The 23105-nt window shown below is 38.5% G+C and overlaps 2 protein-coding genes across 2 annotated transcripts; both read left to right on the top strand.

The window, feature by feature from the left end:
- The first annotated feature begins 2 nt into the window (after positions 1 to 2).
- LOC125178398 (S-antigen protein-like) lies at positions 3 to 10548 on the top strand. Its single transcript, XM_047882045.1, has 4 exons — positions 3 to 536; positions 9418 to 9583; positions 10079 to 10210; positions 10349 to 10548. The coding sequence occupies exons 1-4, from the start codon at positions 3 to 5 to the stop codon at positions 10546 to 10548; spliced, it is 1032 nt and encodes a 343-aa protein (XP_047738001.1).
- Positions 10549 to 12864: 2316 nt separating this feature from the next.
- Positions 12865 to 14311, top strand: LOC108681973 (putative heat shock 70 kDa protein 7). The gene is made up of 2 exons (XM_018171058.1): positions 12865 to 12965; positions 13708 to 14311. Exons 1-2 carry the CDS (start codon positions 12865 to 12867, stop codon positions 14309 to 14311), a joined length of 705 nt encoding a protein of 234 aa, XP_018026547.1.
- Positions 14312 to 23105: the final 8794 nt, after the last annotated feature.

Genomic DNA, 23105 nt, shown 5'->3' with positions numbered 1-23105 from the left:
AAATGCATGACGGATCCCAGTGCAAACGATTTGCATCAAAAGATGGACAAGAAGACAAACGATCTGCATCACGAGATGGACAAGAAGACAAACGATATGCATCACGAGATGGACACGACGACAAACGATCTGCATCGAAAGACAGGAACAGGAACCCGCGGCCATCATCGAAGGACAAGGACGAAAATTCTCGATTCGTTGGCAAAGATAGAGAAGCAAAAGCTTCCTGTTCCGCAGAACGCGGTCGTACCTTGACTACGGACGAGTCAATTCATTCGACTCTGCCCAAGTCTCAATTTCTTGGGGAGGAATTTGAAATATCGCCTCCACGTCGATACCGGTCAAGCTCGCTCTCGAGCAAACTTCCTCTCACAGCAAAAACTTCGTATGTTCAAGGGACCCAAAATGGCACAGAGAAAATTAAGATGGCTGATCATTTAATTGCCAAACGAAACATCGTATCGACAGTCCTTGCCACACAAATGGCCAGTAAAGGGTTCGAAGGGACGAATGCTGGATCAGACGGCAAGTTTTCTGTGACTTTTCTCTCAGGGACACAAGAATCTATCTTGAACAACAGATCTGCGCTGCCAAATAAAACTTCTGCTAATAGTATGTTTCCGCAACTAAAAGCTGGTATCGTTAAAGCTCCGCCGCAACAGCCACCATCAAACCCTGACGGATCAGCTGGCTTTTTGAAGCAAAGAGATGCTGAGAGTCAAATGTCTTCCAGTCCTAAACACGTTAAAAGTTATGTCAACACTGATGAGTCGACTGAGTGTTATCAACCAGCCTTTGAACCAACAAGCCAGAACATATTCCGTAAGGCACCCACATTTTGTGAACATATTTTTCGCAAAAATAATTCAAACCCCAGATATTTTTCTGAAATCAAAGTCGATTTACACAGACAATTGGAAGAATTGCTCTGCTCGATGGAGACCGAAATTTTGCATCCTGACAAAATTCACGGTGCGGTCGAAACGTCCTCCACCTCAAAACCCAGCAGCTTACGTCAGACTGAGGGAAGCTTTGCACAAAGCTTCTTTAATTTAGGTATAAATGACAGCAGCGACGAGGAAAAAATAAAAGTTGACTCTTCATCTTTAAGCGATGATAGGAAGTTTTTCACCCCTAGAGACTTTTCCAGCGAAAGTTCCCGCCATGTACTTGAAAATTCTGAAAATACTGAGAACAGATTCTCGAACGAGGTTCTCAGGCCGCCGTACCAGCAGGTTTACAGTGATAGGATGCCTCATCGTGGAGGCAGTGGGATCAGATATTATTTGCGGAGTCAAAAAAGTGTTTTGGGGCCATCGCGTGGACATGTTCCTAAGCTCGTACATTTATACGAGACTCGCGATGCACGAACTGCAGTTGAAATTCAAGCATCGGAGAAAAACTAACATCTAAATTAGAGATGAATGTTTGGGAACACAGCGCCATTACCGTTGAGGCGAAAGCGAACCGCGCGGCACGAATGTCAGCGCGTGCAATTCAGGAATATCAGGGCGTACAGAAATGTTTTATCATCAGGAAGTTTTTTCCTTGTAGTTTGTAAAATACTTGTTTAGTCCTAGAGTTTAAAAAATGAATAAATTCCACCTGCTAGAAATAAAACTGCAAAGAGGAGTCACTGGATTTGTATTAATGGGACTCCGTTCGTTTCATTGTTTGTATAATGGCTTCAGTTATAGAATTTGAAGAAATTCTTAATTTATCTTCATTTTTTTTCTAAGTTTCGAATTTCGTGAGGCGTCTTATTTTATATTATTTCTATTGATTTTTTTAACATTTATTGACTTTGATTAGCATCTATCCACGAGTGTTTTCATCACCAGATATTTATATCGTGAATGTTGTGGCCTTGCGTCTCGAGATTTATAAGATTGATTGTACGGTTCAAAATGATTTTTTACGGCTACCTTCGGTTTACCCCAATGTTTCTTTACAGACTCATGAGATTTGTTTTATTTATGGTGATGGCATGTGAGCCATAATTTGAAGCGCTAACTAACTTAACTTCACAATAACTTGCCTTCATTTGAAGCTGTTTAATTCGATACTAACCTGAACTGCAGGTCCTCCGCCCCACGACCTGCAGGGCGCTCGTAGTAATGGCGTCTGAATAAATATTTATGATATTGGATGTTTGCAAATCATATAGAATAGAATAGAAGTGTCGGCGCTGAAGAAATAGGCCCATGGCCTGTTGCCGATTCTTGAACTTTTCGTGACTTGATTCACAAGGGATCCGGCCTTTGGAACCCGATCTTTCCATAGCTGACGATTGATTGAGATAGCTGCTGGACTTATTGCCTGGTCCGTAATTTGCTAGGCATTTTAAGACTGAACATATGCTCCTGCATAGCTTCGTCTAGTCTGTTTTTGAAGATGTTCATACTCGGAGCGTCAACGATGCTATCAGGTAGGCTGTTCCACATGTCGGTGACTCGAAGCGAGAAGAAATGTTGCCGCATATGGATGTGTTCCAACGCAGTTTTTTTAGTTTATAGCTGTGGCCCCTGGTGTTGGTTCTTATGTTGATCACAAGTAAATTATGAGTTTAAAATTTAATTCTGATTGAATAAATTTGCACGATTGAATTTTGATTGTGAAAGTCAATTGTTCTGTCGTAGTCAGTGTCTCGTAGAGGAATGGTGCGTGACGAAATGGACAGGAAGATTCTTACGCTATTTTGGCATTATTCATTTGTAAACCATCACGCTGGAATATTACCTGTTTTCGGCTTAGTATTTTGGCTAGCGCGCGGTGTCACTGCGCTGTTTAAGTATTTCCTTCATGTTTTGTTTCTGTAATTTCAAGTTATTCTTCTGATTGATGTTCGTACAGATATATCTCAGAATTTTCGATTTATATTCATATGTCTCAAACGATTTTTTGAACCCAACTTTCGCCAATTTCTAAACAAAAAATGTTCAACCAAGTTGAAAATGTTACAATAATCAGAAATGTTTGCAGCTTTTTAAATTCAGAAACAAATTGCCACACATTCAATGAAGCAATATCCAAGCAGAACGAAATACAAGTTGTCTTTTAATTTTGTTTTCGACTAGAATGAACGGACAACCTCCATATATTTTTCATTGATTATAGACTTTATCCTGAAAATTCACAAGATTTCATGTATTCTTGAATGATGCGCACATTTTACGTGTGAGTTTAGAATAATTCTCACCTAAAGCAAGAGAATAAACGATTTTCACAATATAATTGTAATGCCCTATAAAGAAACTAACAACCACAACTTATTTCAAATATCCTAACATTCAATTATCATCATTCTCAATTGATGTCCTCAATTATTTACTAATCAATAATTTAACAATATTCTACACGGGTGAATAGCATGCAATACATCCCACTCAACTGATAATGACAAAAGTTCAGCGAAATAAACTAATTTATGACGGTTAAATCGACAAGAGAGTGCGAAGTATGGCTGAGGTGTGAAGTTGTTATTGACATTGAACTTGTAATCTTCACTATTTGAACACTTCACGCTATATATTAGATACTATGGCCTATGAGTAGCATATACTTTTCAACGAGCGAAAAATAAACTTATGCGATTGATAAATTGCAGTCACTCAGCCTATTATATCCAAGGGTATCAGTCGGCGATTCTAATTTGCTAAGAATTAAAAAGAAAACGTTCGAGGGGGAGGAACTGAAAAAAAATCCTTCAAAGCGATTGGTAATCTGGGTGTTAGGTCAACCATTTCGTTCTGCTCGACGGCGTTCTCTCGTTCCGACGACCGAGCGAGAAAAGCACCACAATTAGTTACAAATATATAAGAGTTTGCTCTGGAAGAAAACTTCTTATTAGGACACACGATTTAAACTTGTCGAGAGCATGGAAGGCGACCTGCACTACTGCTCTCTTACAAAGCAAAGTTTGTGATTCAACAGGAGAAGCAATCAACAATGCACGAAGAAGCTGCCAGCCGTTGCCATTTGAGCTCGCTTCTAAGGCATCGCGCAGAATCAGCTGTTTTGTTTCGTTATAGTTCATGTTTGCATACAGCAATTCGTGTGGTAGTAAGTGATTTGTATCAATATATCTTTGATAAAGTTTACATAAATATTCCAGTGATTTCATATTCTGTAATTATGGGAAAGAGAGCGATTATGTGATTGCCTTGCATCGGAAGTAGGAGCACAGAGCAATATCGTGGGACAGTCCCATATCAAGGAGATAATTAAATACAAAGGCCCATACAAGGGATATGGTGCAACAGGTATAAGACAGTCTAACATAGAGGAGATACAGCAACATGAAGAGAACAGCCTAACTTAGATGAAATCGTGTAACGGATTGTCCAGCATAAAGAACATGGTGTGATATGAAGGAAAAAGTTCAACATGGAGGTGCATACCGACGTATAGGAGTTGGCGAAACATAGCGGGGCAATCCAACATATTGATGATCGTGCAACATGGAGAAAACAGTCCAACATACAGGAGAGAGGGTAACATTGAGTGTACAGAACAATAGAGAGGATATAGTGGAACATGAAGGGGACAGTCCAACATAAATAATGGCAACATGGATGGTAAGGACTTCCATCAAGAACGGCAGCCATAAGCTGCGGCCACACTAGAATTACCGTCAGTTTTACCTGCCTGGTAATGGGCTCAAAACCTTGATTTTTTTTAAACCTTGATTTTTAAAAAATTTTTAAATAAAACTGGCATCATTTTTCACCAAACAAGAATACTACATTTAAGTACATATTTTTCAGCTATGTGAGTAGCCACGCGGTGCCGTGACCGCGTGTAATTGTTCACTCTCCACGACTGTCAGATGACAACGCTTTAATTATTATACGTTAATTAGTGAACAACACGATTAAATTTCAACGAAGCTGCAATTAAAAGAAATAACTTTTACACTAATTTTGTGTAAATTTTTAACTTATTAGAACTCACCGTCGCTACGTAGAAATTTCTTGGCAGGCTGAGTCAGGAATGAATAATGCTGAATAATGCTCATGCCTAGAAAGTTCAATTATTTTTCATGCCCTACATTTGGATTACTGAATTTCTTATTGTATCATAAAATTACTGATATATTTTGGGGAAAATCGTTGATGCGAGTCGAAAAAAATGTAGTTTTTAAGAAATTTATAGATTCAAATTGTTTATATTTTTTAATAATGAACCTTTAACAAGAGAACTACTCATGTAATGAAATTCATGAATATGATATATAATATTAATTATATTATATATTATAATTATATTTTCATGAAACGAAATGTACAGGACGTAACAAGCGGACGCTATACCCTTCATTTAACGAAATGTACAGGACGTAACAAGCAGACGTTATGCCTTCATTTAACGAAACGTACAGGACGTAACAAGCGCACGATATGCCTTCATTTAACGAAATGTACAGGACCTGTCTCTTANAAACGTACAGGACGTAACAAGCGGACGTTATGCCTTCATTTAACGAAACGTACAGGACGTAACAAGCGGACGATATGCCTTCATTTAACGAAACGTACAGGACGTAACAAGCGGACGTTATATCTTCATTTAACGAAACGTACAGGACGTAACAAGCGGGCGTTATACCCTTCATTTAACGAAATGTACAGGACGTAACTAGCGGACGTTATACCCTTCATTTAACGAAATGTACAGGACGTAACAAGCGAACGTTATACCCTTCATTTAACGAAATGTAGCCGAACCTTAGCCGAACTATATGGTTCGACTAAGCCGCTAAGGCATGTAAGTCAGTGACCAGACTGTGCTAGCGTCTTACAATTATGTTTCATACTGGAGCAGTAAACACGGCAGGAGTTCTCCTCATTTATTGCATCAAGGTTTTGAGACCAGATTACGCACTGTATTACAGATTTTTAAATGAGTATGGCAACTGGAGTTACTTGATGTTACAATGTTCTAGGTCGATGCTAAAATTATGAATATGTAACTAGTTCATATCTAACAGTATTATAATGCTATATTTGTTGTTAATGTTGCGGTTGCCCTAATTATAATGAACATGAAATTTAGGAGATTTGGTACATGTCCCTTGGACGTTTGGAAAGTCTCATACTGCAGTAATTTTTAATTTAGTCACCCTGTAAAATTATTTCATTTTATTTCGCATGAAGATGATTTCATATCAAATATATCACATGAAATCAGAATTACTAAAATTCCATGTATAAATTCAAAGAGAAATTTTTAATAGTTTTTTCGAAATTCTGAATAATAAGTCACATTTAGGTCTTACTGAATTATCTGTACCATGTTGGTTGATGTTATTAGGTGGCATAGCGCCAAATTTCCTTGCAGTAAATATCTGATTGGAAAATATTCTTAATTAAATTTTGAGTCCCTAGAGGGCTTAGTGCATTATCTCGGGATGAGTTTATACAATTGCTGTACGTAATAATCTATAACCATTAAATTCGTACACCACGTAGTATGAATACATCATGTATTGTTCTGTATATATGTAATGCATTCAGTCATCTTTACCAAGAACCCGGGTGAATTCATTATACTAGATGTTGAAGAAATTTTTCTTAATTCTCGTCATAATTAATTAGCAGAAAAAATCATGCCCCCTCCCTGGCTGTCGCAGAGAATGTCAGGAGTCTTGGCGTGGAAGGAATTGGTCGTTGGCAGCGTTTAAAACAAGTCGCTTCGTGTTCTGTATACGCTGCTCATGTTGAAATTATTTCACCTCAGGGATACAAATTTGAATTTCTTTTCGAACTTTGCACAACGCAGCCGAGGTGCGCAGGAGCCGATATTGAGGTTGTGCGCGTGTGCTGGGGTCTCCCAGGTTTGGCCAGCCGTAATTATAGTCCTTTAACGTGGACCCCAACAAAGGCTGGTAATGAAAGACTCTTCGCAAATCCACTCTCTTCAATTTGAATTCCGTAACTCTCCTAAGTAGGAAAATAGCAAAAAATAAATAACCTAAGGTAACAAATAAACGAACAAAAGACAAAGTATGAATAAACATTTCTCATGAATAATCTAATGTAACTATGCAGAAAACAACAAAATATCACATTGTCACATTGATATAATCACTAATTGAAAAACAAGCGAACAAACACATTACCAAGTTAACACGCACCTTGACTCTGTGGGTTCAAATGCGGGACTGACTAGAATGGACGGGTACCAACGAAAACCATTGCAAGACCACCGACACGAATCATTGCTTGGCATCGCTGTTATTTTCAGATGCAAACAATGCGACAACCTTTGCATGTTGTGTTTGATGCACAGGAAAAGAAATGAAGAGAATTAAGTAGCAGCGGATGACGAATAAAACTTTATTTCCATGTGATTGGGCTTGGGTTGAGTCACAATCGTGAAGCAAGTGTAACAGGCAACAAATGTTATACTTGCTTGCATCGATCAAAATAAATGATGGAATATAGTTATCCAATACAAGCAAGAATAAACGAGTACAGCAACAATGAGAGGAAAATAATAGCTACAACAAGATGATAATCGCAGCAGGTACGAAAAAAATAAAACCGTAGTACCTAAAGAAATTAGTTAAACAGCAAACAGCTCTTGCATGCGTCCGATACTTAATACATGTTCTCACAGGTACCGCAAGAAGCGTCCAACTTTGAATGATGAATGGTTATCTATAATGTATGGGTAACTACACCAGCTACTGAGGATAATACAGTGAATTATTACTATTTCTTTGTAACCAAAATTGAAAATCTTGCAAACTCCGAATTGCTTATAACTAACGAGATTTATCACATTTTTATCTACATGAAGCTCGCTCCACTCATGAGAGGTTGTGGATGCCAAATTTCCTTATTTTACAGTTCATTTCCAATGTAAGAGGCTTGAATTAAATGATTAAATTTTTAGATGAGTTCGTTTCAGGCAGCGTTTAGTGATAGTCTGATTATTGATAAATTTTCAGTGCTAAACTCGCGATCATATTATAATAAAATAAATAATAGCGTCAGCGTTTATTAGGCCGTAGGCCTGTCGCCGATTCTTAACATGACGGAATATTCACAGCATGTTGCGGTCTCGAACTCGCAACTCGCTGCTACAATTCTGCTGTGCTTAACCGCCCGGCCTCCTCGCCGATTCTGACCAGAAACTGGCGCACAGAGCTGGGATCGAACCCGCGCCTCTCTGCTCCAATCTTGGTACTCAGGGCCTATACTTTCGAAAAAAGTTAAGAGATCGCAAGTTCATCAGCCAATCATCGACGTCCTTTCAAGCAAAGTCCACAATCATAGACAAGAAAATAGAGCGTAAGTACTTACGTTCACTTAGCGAGTTTTGAAAGTAAGGCCCCAGAACTGTAACAACTGGGTCGCCCTTTTACGACTGCCCGAACTTTTTAATCTATGAATGTCGTAGCACTACTACTGTCGACTGAGACCCACATAGAGCATTGCCGCCTGTCATTATATTTGTATTACTGGCAATATGATAGCGCTGCTAATTTGAGTGGATACAATTGAAACTTCATGGAAACTTTCTTCGCGACTTTTCGTGTTAGGATGTGGGACTGTAAAAACTGAGGCCTGCAACAAGTACGAGCCTGATAGGGTTGTATTATCATCTCATTTTTCTCGGCAATTCTAAAATTATATGTAATCTCAAAACTTGATACGGGCAAAAATAATCGGATAAATATTTTGATATATCAATGAGTATCAAGAATACGACGAAACACCTGAAGTGTCTCGCACCTCGACAAGAATTTACGTTGATTTTCGCCACGTCAATAATGTCGACTTAAGAAAGCATAGAAGAAAGCCCAGCGAAAAACATAAACAATTTTGACTTCGGAGTAAGCGACAAGATGAGCGTGGAGAGTTCCGGCGCTGCTGAGGCAGTACAGGATCATTTGGATGTGGGCGATGAAGCAAAATGTTGGAGAGGTGATGAAGTCTATATAGGATATGAAGTCTATATAGTATATGAAGTCTATATATGCAGGTTTGGTTGAAGACCAGAGCGTTTGGTCTTCAACCAAACCTGCATAAATGAAGAACTTCTGCCTAACTACACTAATATTCGAAGTCTATATAGTATATATATCCATAATCATTGGCACTTATCACAGATATTCATGAGATAAGTGCCACCCCTGTGCGTATGGAACTTGATTCAGAAATCAAAGCATCAGAAATTCAGCATTAATGCGAAGATGAATTTGAGAACGAATTCGCTTTAGTTAATTTTGACGAATCCTTCGACAATTTTGATGAGAACAACGAACAGAATGGACATTAAAGTAGCCGAAAAATTTGCCGGTGTCAGTGTGCAGTGCGATCGTCGGAAATTGAAAAGCAGTACCAAGTCATAGAAGATAGTCAGCGGGAAAATACAAGAAAATCATGGAAACATTTTCGGTTCTTGCAGAACGAGTCCGAGAAACTCATGGATGGAAAATTAAGCAAAATCGATGTCATCGAGCAGGCTATTTCTGATTTGTACCAACTTTACGACGAGCAGATTTTCGGAATGAGACGGCGGCTGGGTCAACTTGAGGTCGAGGTAGGGCTGCTTAATGAGCGACTTAAAATCAGTAATATTCTCTGTCACATTAGGGACAACGCTAGAGCAAGTCAACAAAATTTTGGCTCATAAAAATCCACGAAAAGTGAGTGGAACCTCCGAAAAAATTGTGCGATGACCAACAAAGAGAATTGGTGCAAGATTTGCGATTTTGGATTCTCAACGGAAGCGGATGGTTGCAGGAAGCACCGAAAACGAGACGACAAACGCAGCGGGCAATAAACCATCACAGATGACACGATGAAGAGGTCTGCAACTGATTTCAAGTCAAACGAAAGGACGAACATAAAGAAGGATATTACAGACCCTGGAAAACAAAGCAGCGTGAGTGCGGATAATGCTAATAATTAAAATAAATTCAGTGAAACCCCCAGCACATTTGATGAATGTTGTTTTGAAAGTAAATAGTCGACCGCCCTCGCACTGCATACACAACCTGATGCTGACCCTGACAGCTCTTCACAAAGCGGTCTGGTCGTCTCACGGAATTCGGACTACATTTCAGATTCTCAATCAACGGAAGATCAATCAAAGGAATTCCAGAGTGAGGAGTCGTGCGATGAGTCTCAAGAGGTCTACTACATACCATGTTATGGACCGGGTGCATATTTGGAAGTTTCTGATGACAGTGTCAGAAGTGAGCAACACTCTGGCTTCCTGTTGGGTCGGATGATCAGAAAAGAGGCCGTTTGGTTAAGGGGCAAGGAAGCTAATCTAAATCATTTACCAACTAATCAATAGGATTTTTATGAAGATGGTGATAATTAAGGCGCAGATGAAGTTGATGATGAAGACAAAGACGAAGTTGATGATGAAGGCAGAGACAAAGTTGCTGATAAAAGCGGAAACGGAGTTGCTGATACAGGCAGAGACGAAATTAATGATGAAGGCAGCGACGAAGTTTATGATGAAGGCAGAGACGAAGTTAATGATGCAGGCAGAGACAAAGTTGATGATGAGCAGAGACGAAGTTGATGATGAAGGCGGAAACAACGTTGCTGATGTAGGCAAAGACGAAATGGAAGATAATTGCGACGAAGAGAAATAGGATACTGATCGACGAGGAAAGTCGCATCGGCGAAAGTACCGACGATGAGGATTAATTTTCTTTGATGGATAGCAACTGAATTTTTTGTACCGTGCTTGTCAATTTGAAGTTATTTTTTTGTGAATCTGTGTTTTGTTTACAATTCAAAATATGTAAACAATCTAGCGCGTAAAGCTACGTAATAAGAAGGAAAAAATTTCATTCTGAGAAAATTGAAGCAACGGCTTCTTAAAGAGTAGTTATTGAGCTTGAGTCTTTCAACAAGATAATTCAGCTCATAATTGAATATCGATGATTGAGTAATTATTCAAAATACAAATATTGAAGATAGATAAGATTTAAAAATCAACTTAGTTCGGTCGTTCGCACCGATTATTTTTGTTCTAAGTTGATTGTTCAAAACAATAAAAAATATTAGGAATCTGGATTGAAAAATATTGATAAAGCTAAACGATTGCTCGATAATCTTTCAAAAATCTCTTGAACAAGATTTGTTAGAATAAAATCTTTTCATGATAATGTGAATACGAAGTTTTATGTAAAATCAGTATATTTCATAGCTGTCTATGATGAAGAATGGGCCTGTAATTAATACGATGTAAAATAGAGTAGTGCGCCGACTCTGACTGAAATAATGTTGAACTTTGAAACTCTTCAACACGTCTAATGTGTACGAAGAACACTACATTTATTAAACCTGCCAATGTCTTATGCGAAAATGAGCGGAAATATAGTTTTAAACTGATAATGAAGTGGTAAATCCTATGTAGATATTTCATCTAGTATATTAACTGAACTAGGGAATTTATTTTACTTTTCGAACAGAATACTCACGAAGGTAATTAAGTAAAAGAGACGAGGATTCATTTTAAATTATTAATGGATAAGGTTTAATGATCCTTGGTCCGTAAAACTTACCTGACGCTGTAACAAGGCCGGTAGTGAAAGGGTTTCCTATTTGAATGCTGCAAACTAAACCCCATCAAGACTTGAATACTTTCGTATGAAAATTTTTATATTTCCTACTCTTAAACTTCATACTTTTTTCATTTTTAACTTTTTAAGTATCTAACAACCACGCAAGTTTATGATATTCCTAAACTCCAAAGTGAGTGGCTGTGTGTTCACACAAGTTTGAAATAACTCTGTTTAGTGTTTAGCCGAAATGATGTATATATTTAATGAGAATTTACGAATTTATTTCCCATGTCTATATCGCCGCACGCATCAACGAAGAAGTTGTACGATTTGAGCTTAGGCGCATGAATAGGAACATTTTCATGGAGAATTTCCTTGTGAAGCATTTCTGATCGACTTGACGAGTAAAAACAACTAATGGTGAAAGCCATGGGTAACTTTATTTATAATTTTATTGATGCGTTGCTTACCTAACATGATTTCGAAAATCATTCTGAGTTGAGATGAACTAAGATTTGCCTCACTAACATTTGCTTGATGTAAAAATGTGGTAATCATCAGTAACTTGAAACTTGCTAAAAGTTGTCACTCGAACCAACTACAATGTTATATTCGATACATTATATTTCTTTGCATTGTAAAAGCGTATGTGAATTATAAAGTATAGAAATATTTTGCTCGAATATTTCACTAGAAAATCTCAGTGAAAAAATTACATTTGCATATTTGAATTCGCCTATCAAAGTATTTATCTGTAATGCCAAGAGCGGCACTAATACATTACTTTCAGTGTTATTCCGCAATTATTGATTAATTAACATTTTGACAAACTTTATAAATTAACCTGTACTCGCGAAAATAAGAAAATTGGAATAGAATTAGGATTTGCTCATTTATTAATCATTCATCTTACGCCTCAGTAATTCAGTTGAGGTCATACTAATAATCATACTACTTATCAATAATTAGTCATAATCATAATCATAGTAATCAGTGAGGATTGCAAATAATCATCAATGGCTTACATTTATTTGCATTATGTCTAACAAAATATGTTAAATTCTATGTTAACATTCACGTGCCGGTAAATCAAACCCTGGTTGCAATACCCGTGGAGTTTTTCTCGCTGTGTGAAACTATGAAATTCACGTACCTGTGACATGCAGTCCGGAAATACGTGAAATAATTCTGAAATTCTAATGGTCTTCTGGTATGAATTTATTTCAATTACATTTTTGTGAGTTTAGGTCTCCTTCTCCGGCCAAATTATTGAATGTGTGACACCTGGGGATACCATCTACGATACATGATACCACCTGTCATACATGATTCCACCTGCCATACACGATACCACCTGCCCCACAGTGTACACACCTGCCCCACAGTGTACACACCTGCCCCACAGTGTACACACCTGCCTCACAGTGTAAGCGCAGGTGCTGCTCATGGCTGTAGGTCGCAGGAATACAGACAGGTGCGCAGGTGCTGCTTCGTGACACTTGTGGACTGAAAACTACTGCCCTGAACACTCAAAGTTGCCGAGACAGTCGAGTGGTGCACGAGATATGGGCGTCTCGATGATTACAAGCTTGCATTTGATCTTGTTAGCGGAAATTTCTTAATTGCAGTGCGGTACTAAGACAGTAGATTTGAGTAATAGAATAGAACTGAATTATTGTGGAGTTTTCTTCGCTTTTAAATATCTAGTGAATCTGCGATTCGAGCAATCTAAGTGAAATTATTAAGAGAACTTCGATTTTATCAGTTGCAAGGGGTTTCGTATCTACTTGCTACTAAATTATAAAATCACTCTATTGAAAATATTATTCTTTAATTTGTACCGAGATTGATGACTGAATTCGGGACTAGGCACGTAATTTCGGAAGTGAGAGAATGATTCAAAATGAAATTTTTCGAAGGCGCCTAATTTAGAAGCAATTGAGAGGTGAAGGCTGAAAATTTCTTCTGCGAGCAGCAAATTATCCTCTTTCACTGACGTTTTACTTGTTATTTCCATCTAATCCATACTGAATTTTTCTTGTCGAAGAAATGACGAAACTTGACGCTCACATCGTTCCAGATTAGAAAACAGGAGGATTTCGTAAAAATGTACTCGTAACTTATTTTTGCCTGTCCAATTATGTTCATTAGTTTCGTCCCGTGTGCAGGCGACAGCCCGGCCTCCATGCCCCCCGTGGACCCCGCACCACCGCCGGAGGGGGCGGCCGGCCGAGACCTGCGGCGATCGGCATCGACTTCGGGACGAGCAAATGCTGCGTGGCTGCGGTGCGCGACGGTCGGGTGGACGTCCTGGAGAACGAGTTGGAGCAAAGGACGACGCCTTCCTTTGTTGCCTTCAACTCCCAGCAGCGACTAGTGGGCAGCGATGCCCTGGACCAGCCCGTTGTGAACTGCGCCAACACCGTGTACGCCGTCAAGAGCTTCCTGGAGAGGACCTATGACGAAGTGAAGGACTGCTATTTTCCTTGTCATATTCAACCAATTCTCAAAGGCCATAGAATCGAGTACGTCGCCCATTACAAAAATCGTGATCAGAGGCTGAGACCCGAGCAAGTGGCCGCCATGCTGCTCGGCAAGATGAAGGACATCGCGGAATCCTCTCTGGGTTGTCCCGTGGACCGCGCGGTCATCTCGGTACCGGCTTCGTTCGGCAACGCGCAGCGACTCGCGGTAAAATACGCCGCGCAAGTCGCAGGACTTGAAATTCTTGAGCTGATCAACGAAACAACCGCGGCTCAGTATTTTGGCTAGCTCGCGTTGTCACTGCGCCGTTTAAATATTTCGTTCATGTTTTGTTTTTCTATATTTAACTTTTTCTTTTGATTCATGTTTGTACAATTATGTCTCATAGATATTTCGGTTTATATTCATATGTCTCAAACGAATTTTTTTAACCCAACTTCTTCAATTTCTTAACAATGAATTTTCAACCAAGTTAAAAATGTTACTACAATAAAAATTTTTTGCATTTTTTTCTTTTTTATATGCAGAAATAAATTGCCACACATTCAATGAAGCAATATCCCAGCAGAACGAAATACAAGTTGTCTTTTCATTATGTTTTCGACTAGACTGAACGGACAACCTCCATATATTTTTTGTTGATTATAGACTTTATCCTGAAAATTCACAAGATTTCATGTATTCTTGAATGATGCGCACATTTTACGTGTGAGTTTAGAATAGTTCTCACCTAAAGCAAGAGAATTAACGATGTTCACAATATAAATGTAGTGCCCATTAAAGAAACTAACAACCATAACTTATTTCAAATATTCTATCATTCAATTATTATCATTCTCTCTTGATGTCCTCAATTATTTACTAATCAATAATTTAACAATATTCTACACGCGTGAATAGCATGCAATATATCCCGCTCAACTGATAATGATAGAAGTTCAGTGAAATAAACTCATTTATGACGGTTAAATCAATGATAGAGTCCAAAGTATTGCTGGGGTGCGGGGTTGTATTGACATTGAACTTGTAATCTTCACTATTAGAAAACTTCACACTATATATTAGATACTGTGGCCTTTGGGTAGCATATGCCTTTCAATTTTTATGCCTGCTGCGATCAATAAATTCCAATCACTCAGCCTATTATATCCAAGGGTATCAGTCAGCTATTCTAATTTGCTAAGAATTAAAAAGAAAAATGTTCGAGGGGGAGGAACTGAAAAAATCCTCCAAAGCGATTGGTAATCTGATTGTTAGGTCAACCATTTCGTTCTTCTCGACGGCGTTTTCTCGTTCCGACGACCGAGCGAGGAAAGGCTCCACAATAACTTACAAATATATAAGAGTTTGCTCTATAATAAAACTGCTTATTAGGACACATGATTTAAACTTGTTGAGAGCAAGGAGGGCGACCTGCACTACTGCTCTCTTGCGAAACAAAGTTCGTGAGTCAACAGGGGAAGCAATCAACACAGCACGAAGAAGCTGCCAGCCGTTGCTATTTGAGCTCGCTTCTACGGCATCGCGCAGAATCAGCTGTTTTGTTTCGTTCTAGTTCATGTTTGTATACAGCAATTCGTGTGGTAGTAAGTGATTCGTATCAAAATGTCCTTTATAATATCCTATTATAATTTGTAAAATTGTATTAATTACAATTGTATTGTAATATCCTTTTATAATTTGTAAAATTGGTGATTTGCATCAACATATCCTTTTACATAAATATTCAAGTGATTTCTTATTCTGTAACTACGGAAAAGAGAGCGATTATGTTGATTGCCTTGCAACGGAAGTAGGAGCACAGAGCAAAATGGAGGGGACAGTACAACATACAGGAGATAGGGCAACATTGAGGATACAGAACAATAGAGAGGATATAGTGGAACATGAAGGGGACAGTCCAATATAAATAATGGCAACATGGATGCTAAGGACTTACATCAAGGCCTGCTGTCATCAGCTGCGGCCACACTAAAATCGTCGTCAGCTTTACCGGCCATGCCAGAGCTGATAGGCTGTCTTAATATCTAGAATGGGATGGAGGGTCGCAGGCTAAAGGGAGGGGGACAGCCAGAGCTGAAAGGCTGTCTTAATATCTAGAATGGGATGGAGGGTCGCAGGCTAAAGGGAGGGGGACAGCCAGAGCTGGAAGGCTGTCTTAATATTTAGAATGGGATGGAGGGTCAGAGGCTAAAGAGAAGGGGATGCGTGCGTATGAAGCGGTCAACCCGCAAACCCATATTAATTTTATCTATAATTCTGGCACACATCAATGCTCAAAATATTGCGTGTGTTGTTATTGCGGCGCTTATGTGGCTAGACTTGCGATTTTTTGTTCGGTCTAATAAAGTCACAAAGAAAACTCGACCATTTGGCGAGATTTATTTCATGGCATTGAACGTTTGTCGGATGATTAAATAAAAATGTTAAGCAAGTCCACACACGCACAACTTAAATATCGGCTCCTGCACACCTCGGCTGCGTTGTGCAAAGTTCGCAAAGAAATTCAAATTTGTATCCCTGAGGTGAAATAATTTCAACATGAGCAGCGTATACAGAACACGAAGCGACTTGTTTTAAACGCTGCCAACGACCAATTCCTTCCACGCCAAGACTCCTGACATTCTCTGCGAGAGCCAGGGAGGGGACATGATTTTTTCTGCTAATTAATTATGACGAGAATTAAAAATAAATTTCTTCAACATCTAGTATAATGAATTCACCCGCGTTCTTGGTAAAGATGACTGAATGCATTACATATATACAGAATAATACATGATGTATTCATACTACATGGTGTACGAATTTAATGGTTATAGATTATTACGTACAGCAATTGTATAACCTCTTCCTGTGATATGCACTAAGCCCTCTGGGGACTCAAAATTTAATTACGAATATTTTCTAATCAGATTTTCATTGCAAGGAAATTTGGCGCTATGCCACCTAATCTTATCAACCAACATGGTGCAGATAATGACTAATTGTTCAGAATTTCGAAAAACTATTAAAAATTTCTCTTTGAATTTATACATGGAATTGTAGTAATTCTGATTTCATGTGATATATTTGATATGAAATCATCTTCATGCGAAATAACATGAAATAATTTTACAGGGTGACTAAATTAAAAATTACTGCAGTATGAGACTTTCCAAACGTCCAAGGGACATGTACCAAATCTCCTAAATTTCATGTTCATTACAATTAGGGCGACCGCAACATTAACAAATTTAGAATTATAATACTGTCAGATATGAACTAGCTACATATTTATAATATTAGCATCGACCTAGAACATTGTAACATCAAGTAACTCCAGTTTTTATAATCATTACATATCTGTAATACAGTGCGTAATCTGGTCACCAAACCTTGATGCAATAAATGAGGAGAACTCCTACCGTGTTTCCTTCTCCAGTATGAAACACAATTGTAAGACGCTAGCACAGTCTGGTCACTGACTTACATGCCTTAGTCGAACCATATGGTTCGGCTAAGGTTTGGATACATTTCGTTAAATGAAGGGTATAACGTCCGCTAGTTACGTGCTGTACATTTCGTTAAATGAAGGGTATAACGTCCGCTTGTTACGTCCTGTACTAGGATTGCAAATAATCATCAATGGCTTACATTTATTTGCATTATGTCTAACAAAATATGTTAAATTCTATGTTAACATTCACGTGCAGGTAAATCAAACCCTGGTTGCAATACCCGTGGAGTTTTTCTCGCTGTGTGAAACTATGAAATTCACGTACCTGGGACATGTAGTCCGGAAATACGTGAAATAATTCTGAAATTCTTATGGTCTTCTGGTATGAATTTATTTCAATTACATTTTTGTAAGTTTAGGTCTCCTTCTGGTGCCAGATTATTGCATGAGTGACACCTGGGGATACCATCTACGATACATGATACCACCTGTCATACATGATTCCACCTGCCATACACGATACCACCTGCCCCACGGTGTACACACCTGCCCCACAGTGTACACACCTGCCCCACAGTGTACACACCTGCCCCACAGTGTAAACACCTGCCCCACAGTGTACACACCTGCCCACAGTGTACACACCTGCCCCACAGTGTACACACCTGCCCCACAGTGTACACACCTGCCCCACAGTGTAAACACCTGCCCCACAGTGTAAACACCTGCCCCACAGTGTACACACCTGCCCACAGTGTACACACCTGCCCCACAGTGTAAACACCTGCCCCACAGTGTACACACCTGCCCCACAGTGTACACACCTGTACTGCATGTCTCCAGGTATCAGGAAACAAGTGTTCGGCTGATGTCTCAGCTGACACACCCCTGCTGTTCACCCCAAACCCAAGTGCAGTTAGCGTCAGTTATTGTTGTCGCTGGCAGCGGCTCGGTGTTGGCGTCTCGCTAATTTCCAGTGAAAAATTACTACAGGAGTAAGATTTTTTACCGTGCGACAGCTGGCCTAAGAAAATTTATATTTGTACGATTGTAAAACTGGCCGGGAAGAGAGCGTAGGTTTTAACGTTCTCTCAGAGTCAAGATTATAGTTTTTCAGTTAAATTTAAGATGGTTTTTGTTACGTTATGTTTTGGCTATAACCATATGTCAAATAAACAGGAGAATACGGTATGAAGACACTGAATTATTATGCCTAGCTAAGTTTCATACAAGTTTCTTATTTTAACGTAAAAAAAATCGGATATAATTCTCGCAATTATTCAAAAGAGAGGCAGTGAGACCGTCAGTTTTCCTTACCTTTATTTATAATTATTTATGTTCCTCTAAGTTTTCATTCGTAACGCATTTCTTCGTATCACTTCCTTCCTTATTCGCACTCAAGTAAAATGATGAAACGTTGCCTTCAAAACGAAACGCAAATGACAACTAAACTTTTTTATCTTAAACATTACAACCGTAGTGTAATTAAAATTTTTGTGCAATCAAGTAATGACGAGAAATTCAAAGTAAATTGAACATACGCAACATTTATAATATAAAACTGAATTTAAGATAGTGCAAATGCACAATTGACGAGTGAAATCCCATAGATCAATAATATATGATTTAAAACCTAGCCTCATATAAGAAACATTTCATGGACAAAATCACGGGCCTTTTAAGGTTTAAAAAAGCTCCTTAAAAAGCTCTTTTTAGAGCATTTTATCATTTACGGAAAAAATGCACTATTGTACTCGCCATGTCCGTCCGTCCGTCTGTCCGTTTGTCCGTGACTTCACGTTTTCGTCGACGAGAAAATGCGCTCTCTGTCACTCACTGCAGTGAGTACTGAGTTATATATATTTTTTTTCTAAGTTTCGTTCGCTGGGCGCGAGGGCTGGCTACAGCAATCTTGTGAGTAGAGGCAGCAGGCTGCAGCAATCTTGTGAATGGAATAAATATTTCGATGCAGGAAATTTTTCATGATTTATAACATGTCTCTATCAGTGACAGTTCTTGCATTGCCTCTGGGACGGAAATTTATGAAGGTTGATCGAAAACCGAAATTTAATTTAATATTAAACATGCAACTGTGCGTGCAGATTTTGCCCACTATGAAAAACAGCAATCTTGTGAGTAGAGGCAGCAGGCTGCAGCAATCTTGTGAATGGAATAAATATTTCGATGCAGGAAATTTTTCATGATTTATAACGTGTCTCTATCAGTGACAGTTTTTGCATTGCCTCTGGGACGGAAATTTATGAAGGTTGATCGAAAACCGAAATTTAATTTAATATTAAACATGCAACTGTGCGTGCAGATTTTGCCCACTATGAAAAATTTTTTTGGTCAATTTCAATTGATTTTCGATTTTTTGTGATGATGGTGATCGACATGATGGTGATGTTTCGTTCGCTTCAAGGATGTTGAATCCAGTTCCGTAGTTCAGGGAGGGAGTCGAGTTAGCCAGAGTTAGAGGATTCCTTCACGGGTAAATATAATTAAATTTGTCAATCTTGATTATTCCTCCTGGAAGATTATTCATTCTGTCGTTGAACCGCTTTCAGGTAAGTGCTGGTCACCGCCGACAACAGATTCTTATCAATCAATTAATTACCTTATCAATTAATTATCTTAGCAATCAATCACCGAAGCTGTCAATTACTTCATCAATAAATCACCGTAGCTATCAATCACTTCATCAATCAATTACCGTAGCTATCAATCACTTCATCAATAAATTATCGTAGCTATCAATCACTTCATCAATCAATTACCGTAGCTATCAATCACTTCATCAATCAATTACCGTAGCTATCAATTACTTCCTCAATAAATTATCGTAGCAACAATTACCGTAGCAATCGTCAATGAATTACCACATCAACCAATTGCCGTATCAATTAATTACTTCATCAATCATGTACTTCATCATTCAATTACTTCATTGAATGATCAAGTCATCATTCATCATTCAATTACTTTGTCATCATCAATTTAGTGAATCAACTAAAAACTTGATTCAATACAACAATGAACTCTTTTGCATTCATTCACGACCAATCATTCACTTTTAGTCTCTAGATCATCTGCGATGGAAGTCTCCGTATTTCTGTCCACTACTCGTCAAGCCTTCCTCCGTTTTTCCATTTTCAAATCTCTAGCTATCCTTTTATGTTTTCCTGTCCTTTGACTGATTTCTGTTGAATTTTAATTTTGCCACCTTCCTGAAATCCATCAATTAATTAACACCGAAAAGCATCAAACTTTAGGTTCACTAATTTAATTTTCTGCGTTTTTTAATTTCTTGTGTGAATTTGTTTCATATCCTTTATGCACATTTTATATATAAGATAACTCGTCAAGTATTGTTAATAGTTATCGATTCCGATTGGGAGCCACCAGAGCAACTCATTCGAGGACTTAATAATTCCTATTCTCTAGGGTCGACATTTTCAAGTCTTTGAATATATGCTCAACGATATAATTCTTTAGATGCCCGCCACATATTGAACTTGAGAACCCATCCCTACAAGAATGGACAATATTCAACCACTTGAATAAATATCGATGGAGTCATTACTTGCTTCATTTGTCCGATTGCGTGAGGCATTCATAATTAATTACACAACATTGCTATTAGCATAATATACATTAATATATTAATTGCGCTCGCAGGAAATGTTTGGAGGCATCAAGGTAGGGAAGGTGAGGGACGGCGACAACACAACATTATACATTATTATTGACATAATATGCACTAATATATTAATTGCCTAGGAAATGTTGGGAGGCATCAAGATCCTGTCCTTTGACTGATTTCTGTTGAATTTTAATTTTGCCACCTTCCTGAAATCCATCAATTAATTAACACCGAAAAGCATCAAACTTTAGGTTCACTAATTTAATTTTCTGCGTTTTTTAATTTCTTGTGTGAATTTGTTTCATATCCTTTATGCACATTTTATATATAAGATAACTCGTCAAGTATTGTTAATAGTTATCGATTCCGATTGGGAGCCACCAGAGCAACTCCTTCGAGGACTTAATAATTCCTATTCTCTAGGGTCGCCATTTTCAAGTCTTTGAATATATGCTCAACGATATAATTCTTTAGATGCCCGCCACATATTGAACTTGAGAACCCATCCCTACAAGAATGGACAATATTCAACCACTTGAATAAATATCGATGGAGTCATTACTTGCTTCATTTGTCCGATTGCGTGAGGCATTCATAATTAATTACACAACATTGCTATTAGCATAATATACATTAATATATTAATTGCGCTCGCAGGAAATGTTTGGAGGCATCAAGTTAGGGGAGGTGAGGGACGGCGACAACACAACATTATTATTGACATAATATGCACTAATATATTAATTGCCCAGGAAATGTTGGGAGGCATCAAGGTCGCCCCCACACCGGGCGCCTGCCTCGTCCTGTCCTTCGGCATCAACAACGAGTGGAGCTTCGATGACGCCATGGAGGACTACGGCTGCAGGGTGACTTATTTGCCTTATTGATTTTTTACTGTATTTACTTTCCACTGTGACAGCCAGTGCTACAAAAATGTTTCTATTGAAAAACTGGAAGTACCCAGACTAAAATGCTGAAACTGTTTACTTGGTTTAACGTTCGATAGTATTAATCTAGCTTCAACTGTTCCAAACGCTCTAAATTTCAATTCTCTACCGCCTGACATGAGTAACGGACCAATATTGTCACGAGCCTACTTCCCAAAAAGGATACGTTCTAGTGAGCGCAAAATTACTTGCACTGTTGGTTGTCGCCACGTACAACAACTTTAAAATGTTCTCTGTTGCGCACAAACGTCCTCAGGTTGCTACACTCAATAGTTTACGTGTAATTTAAGTTGAAAGTTATGTTCCCGGAGTGTGACATACGGCCGTGGAGGGTTAATAGCGACTCAACGGTTCATAAATGATCGAAAATAGTATAATGTTTGCGCACGTTTATTTACAACGTGCTAGATGACACGAGTGTTTATTAATTACTAATAGCTTTTATTTGCCCATCACAGGTGTACGCGTTTGACCCGACCATTGGGCAGCCGGTGCACCTCAGGGGGCGCGACATCCACTTCCGCCCATGGGGCCTGGGGGCCGTGAATGGGGTCATAAGGGGCATACCGGTAATTAAAATAAACCGTTAATTTCCAATTTATTCACGTGAGGCGTTTAATAGAGTAAAAAGTCACATCAAGTAAATTTTACAATAAAATTGTACGACGCGAAAAGTATCATTCCGACCGTTAATTAAAGAGATTTATGTCGGAAGTTCAAACAATGTTAACCAAACAATAAAATCAACAAATAGCCTAAATTCAGAAAAAAATTACTGCTGAATTCTCGTGATAAAACAGAATCATGGAATCATTTTGCTCCGAGAATGCTAGGAATCAAAATGAGTTGATATACAGAGAATAAATTTTGTTTGTTATTCTAGTACGTTTGAAATGGACATATATTTACTCATCTTGCCTTATCGTTGGTAGAAAATTTATGTTCAATTATTGGCCAGGTCAAAACCTATTGCAATATTCTAAAGAATATCCACGAAGAGGACAGCGTCATCGACTACCTTAAGATCGACATAGAAGGTTTCGAGTTGGACTTCTT

This window comes from Hyalella azteca, unplaced genomic scaffold (genome assembly GCF_000764305.2).
Source record: "Hyalella azteca isolate HAZT.00-mixed unplaced genomic scaffold, Hazt_2.0.2 contig9543, whole genome shotgun sequence".
Lineage (NCBI taxonomy): Eukaryota > Metazoa > Arthropoda > Malacostraca > Amphipoda > Hyalellidae > Hyalella > Hyalella azteca.
This window is presented reverse-complemented; position numbering and strand designations above follow the sequence as displayed.

Coding starts and splice junctions, on each gene's coding strand:
- LOC125178398 (XM_047882045.1), top strand. CDS start 3: ATGCATGACGGATCCCAGTGCAAACGATTTGCATCAAAAGATGGACAA. Junction 537..9,417: donor GATCAGACGGCAAGTTTTCT/GTGACTTTTCTC, acceptor CGGTTCTTGCAG/AACGAGTCCGAGAAACTCAT. Junction 10,211..10,348: donor TTCTGATGACAGTGTCAGAA/GTGAGCAACACT, acceptor ATTAAGGCGCAG/ATGAAGTTGATGATGAAGAC.
- LOC108681973 (XM_018171058.1), top strand. CDS start 12,865: ATGATTCCACCTGCCATACACGATACCACCTGCCCCACAGTGTACACA. Junction 12,966..13,707: donor GTACACACCTGCCTCACAGT/GTAAGCGCAGGT, acceptor TCCCGTGTGCAG/GCGACAGCCCGGCCTCCATG.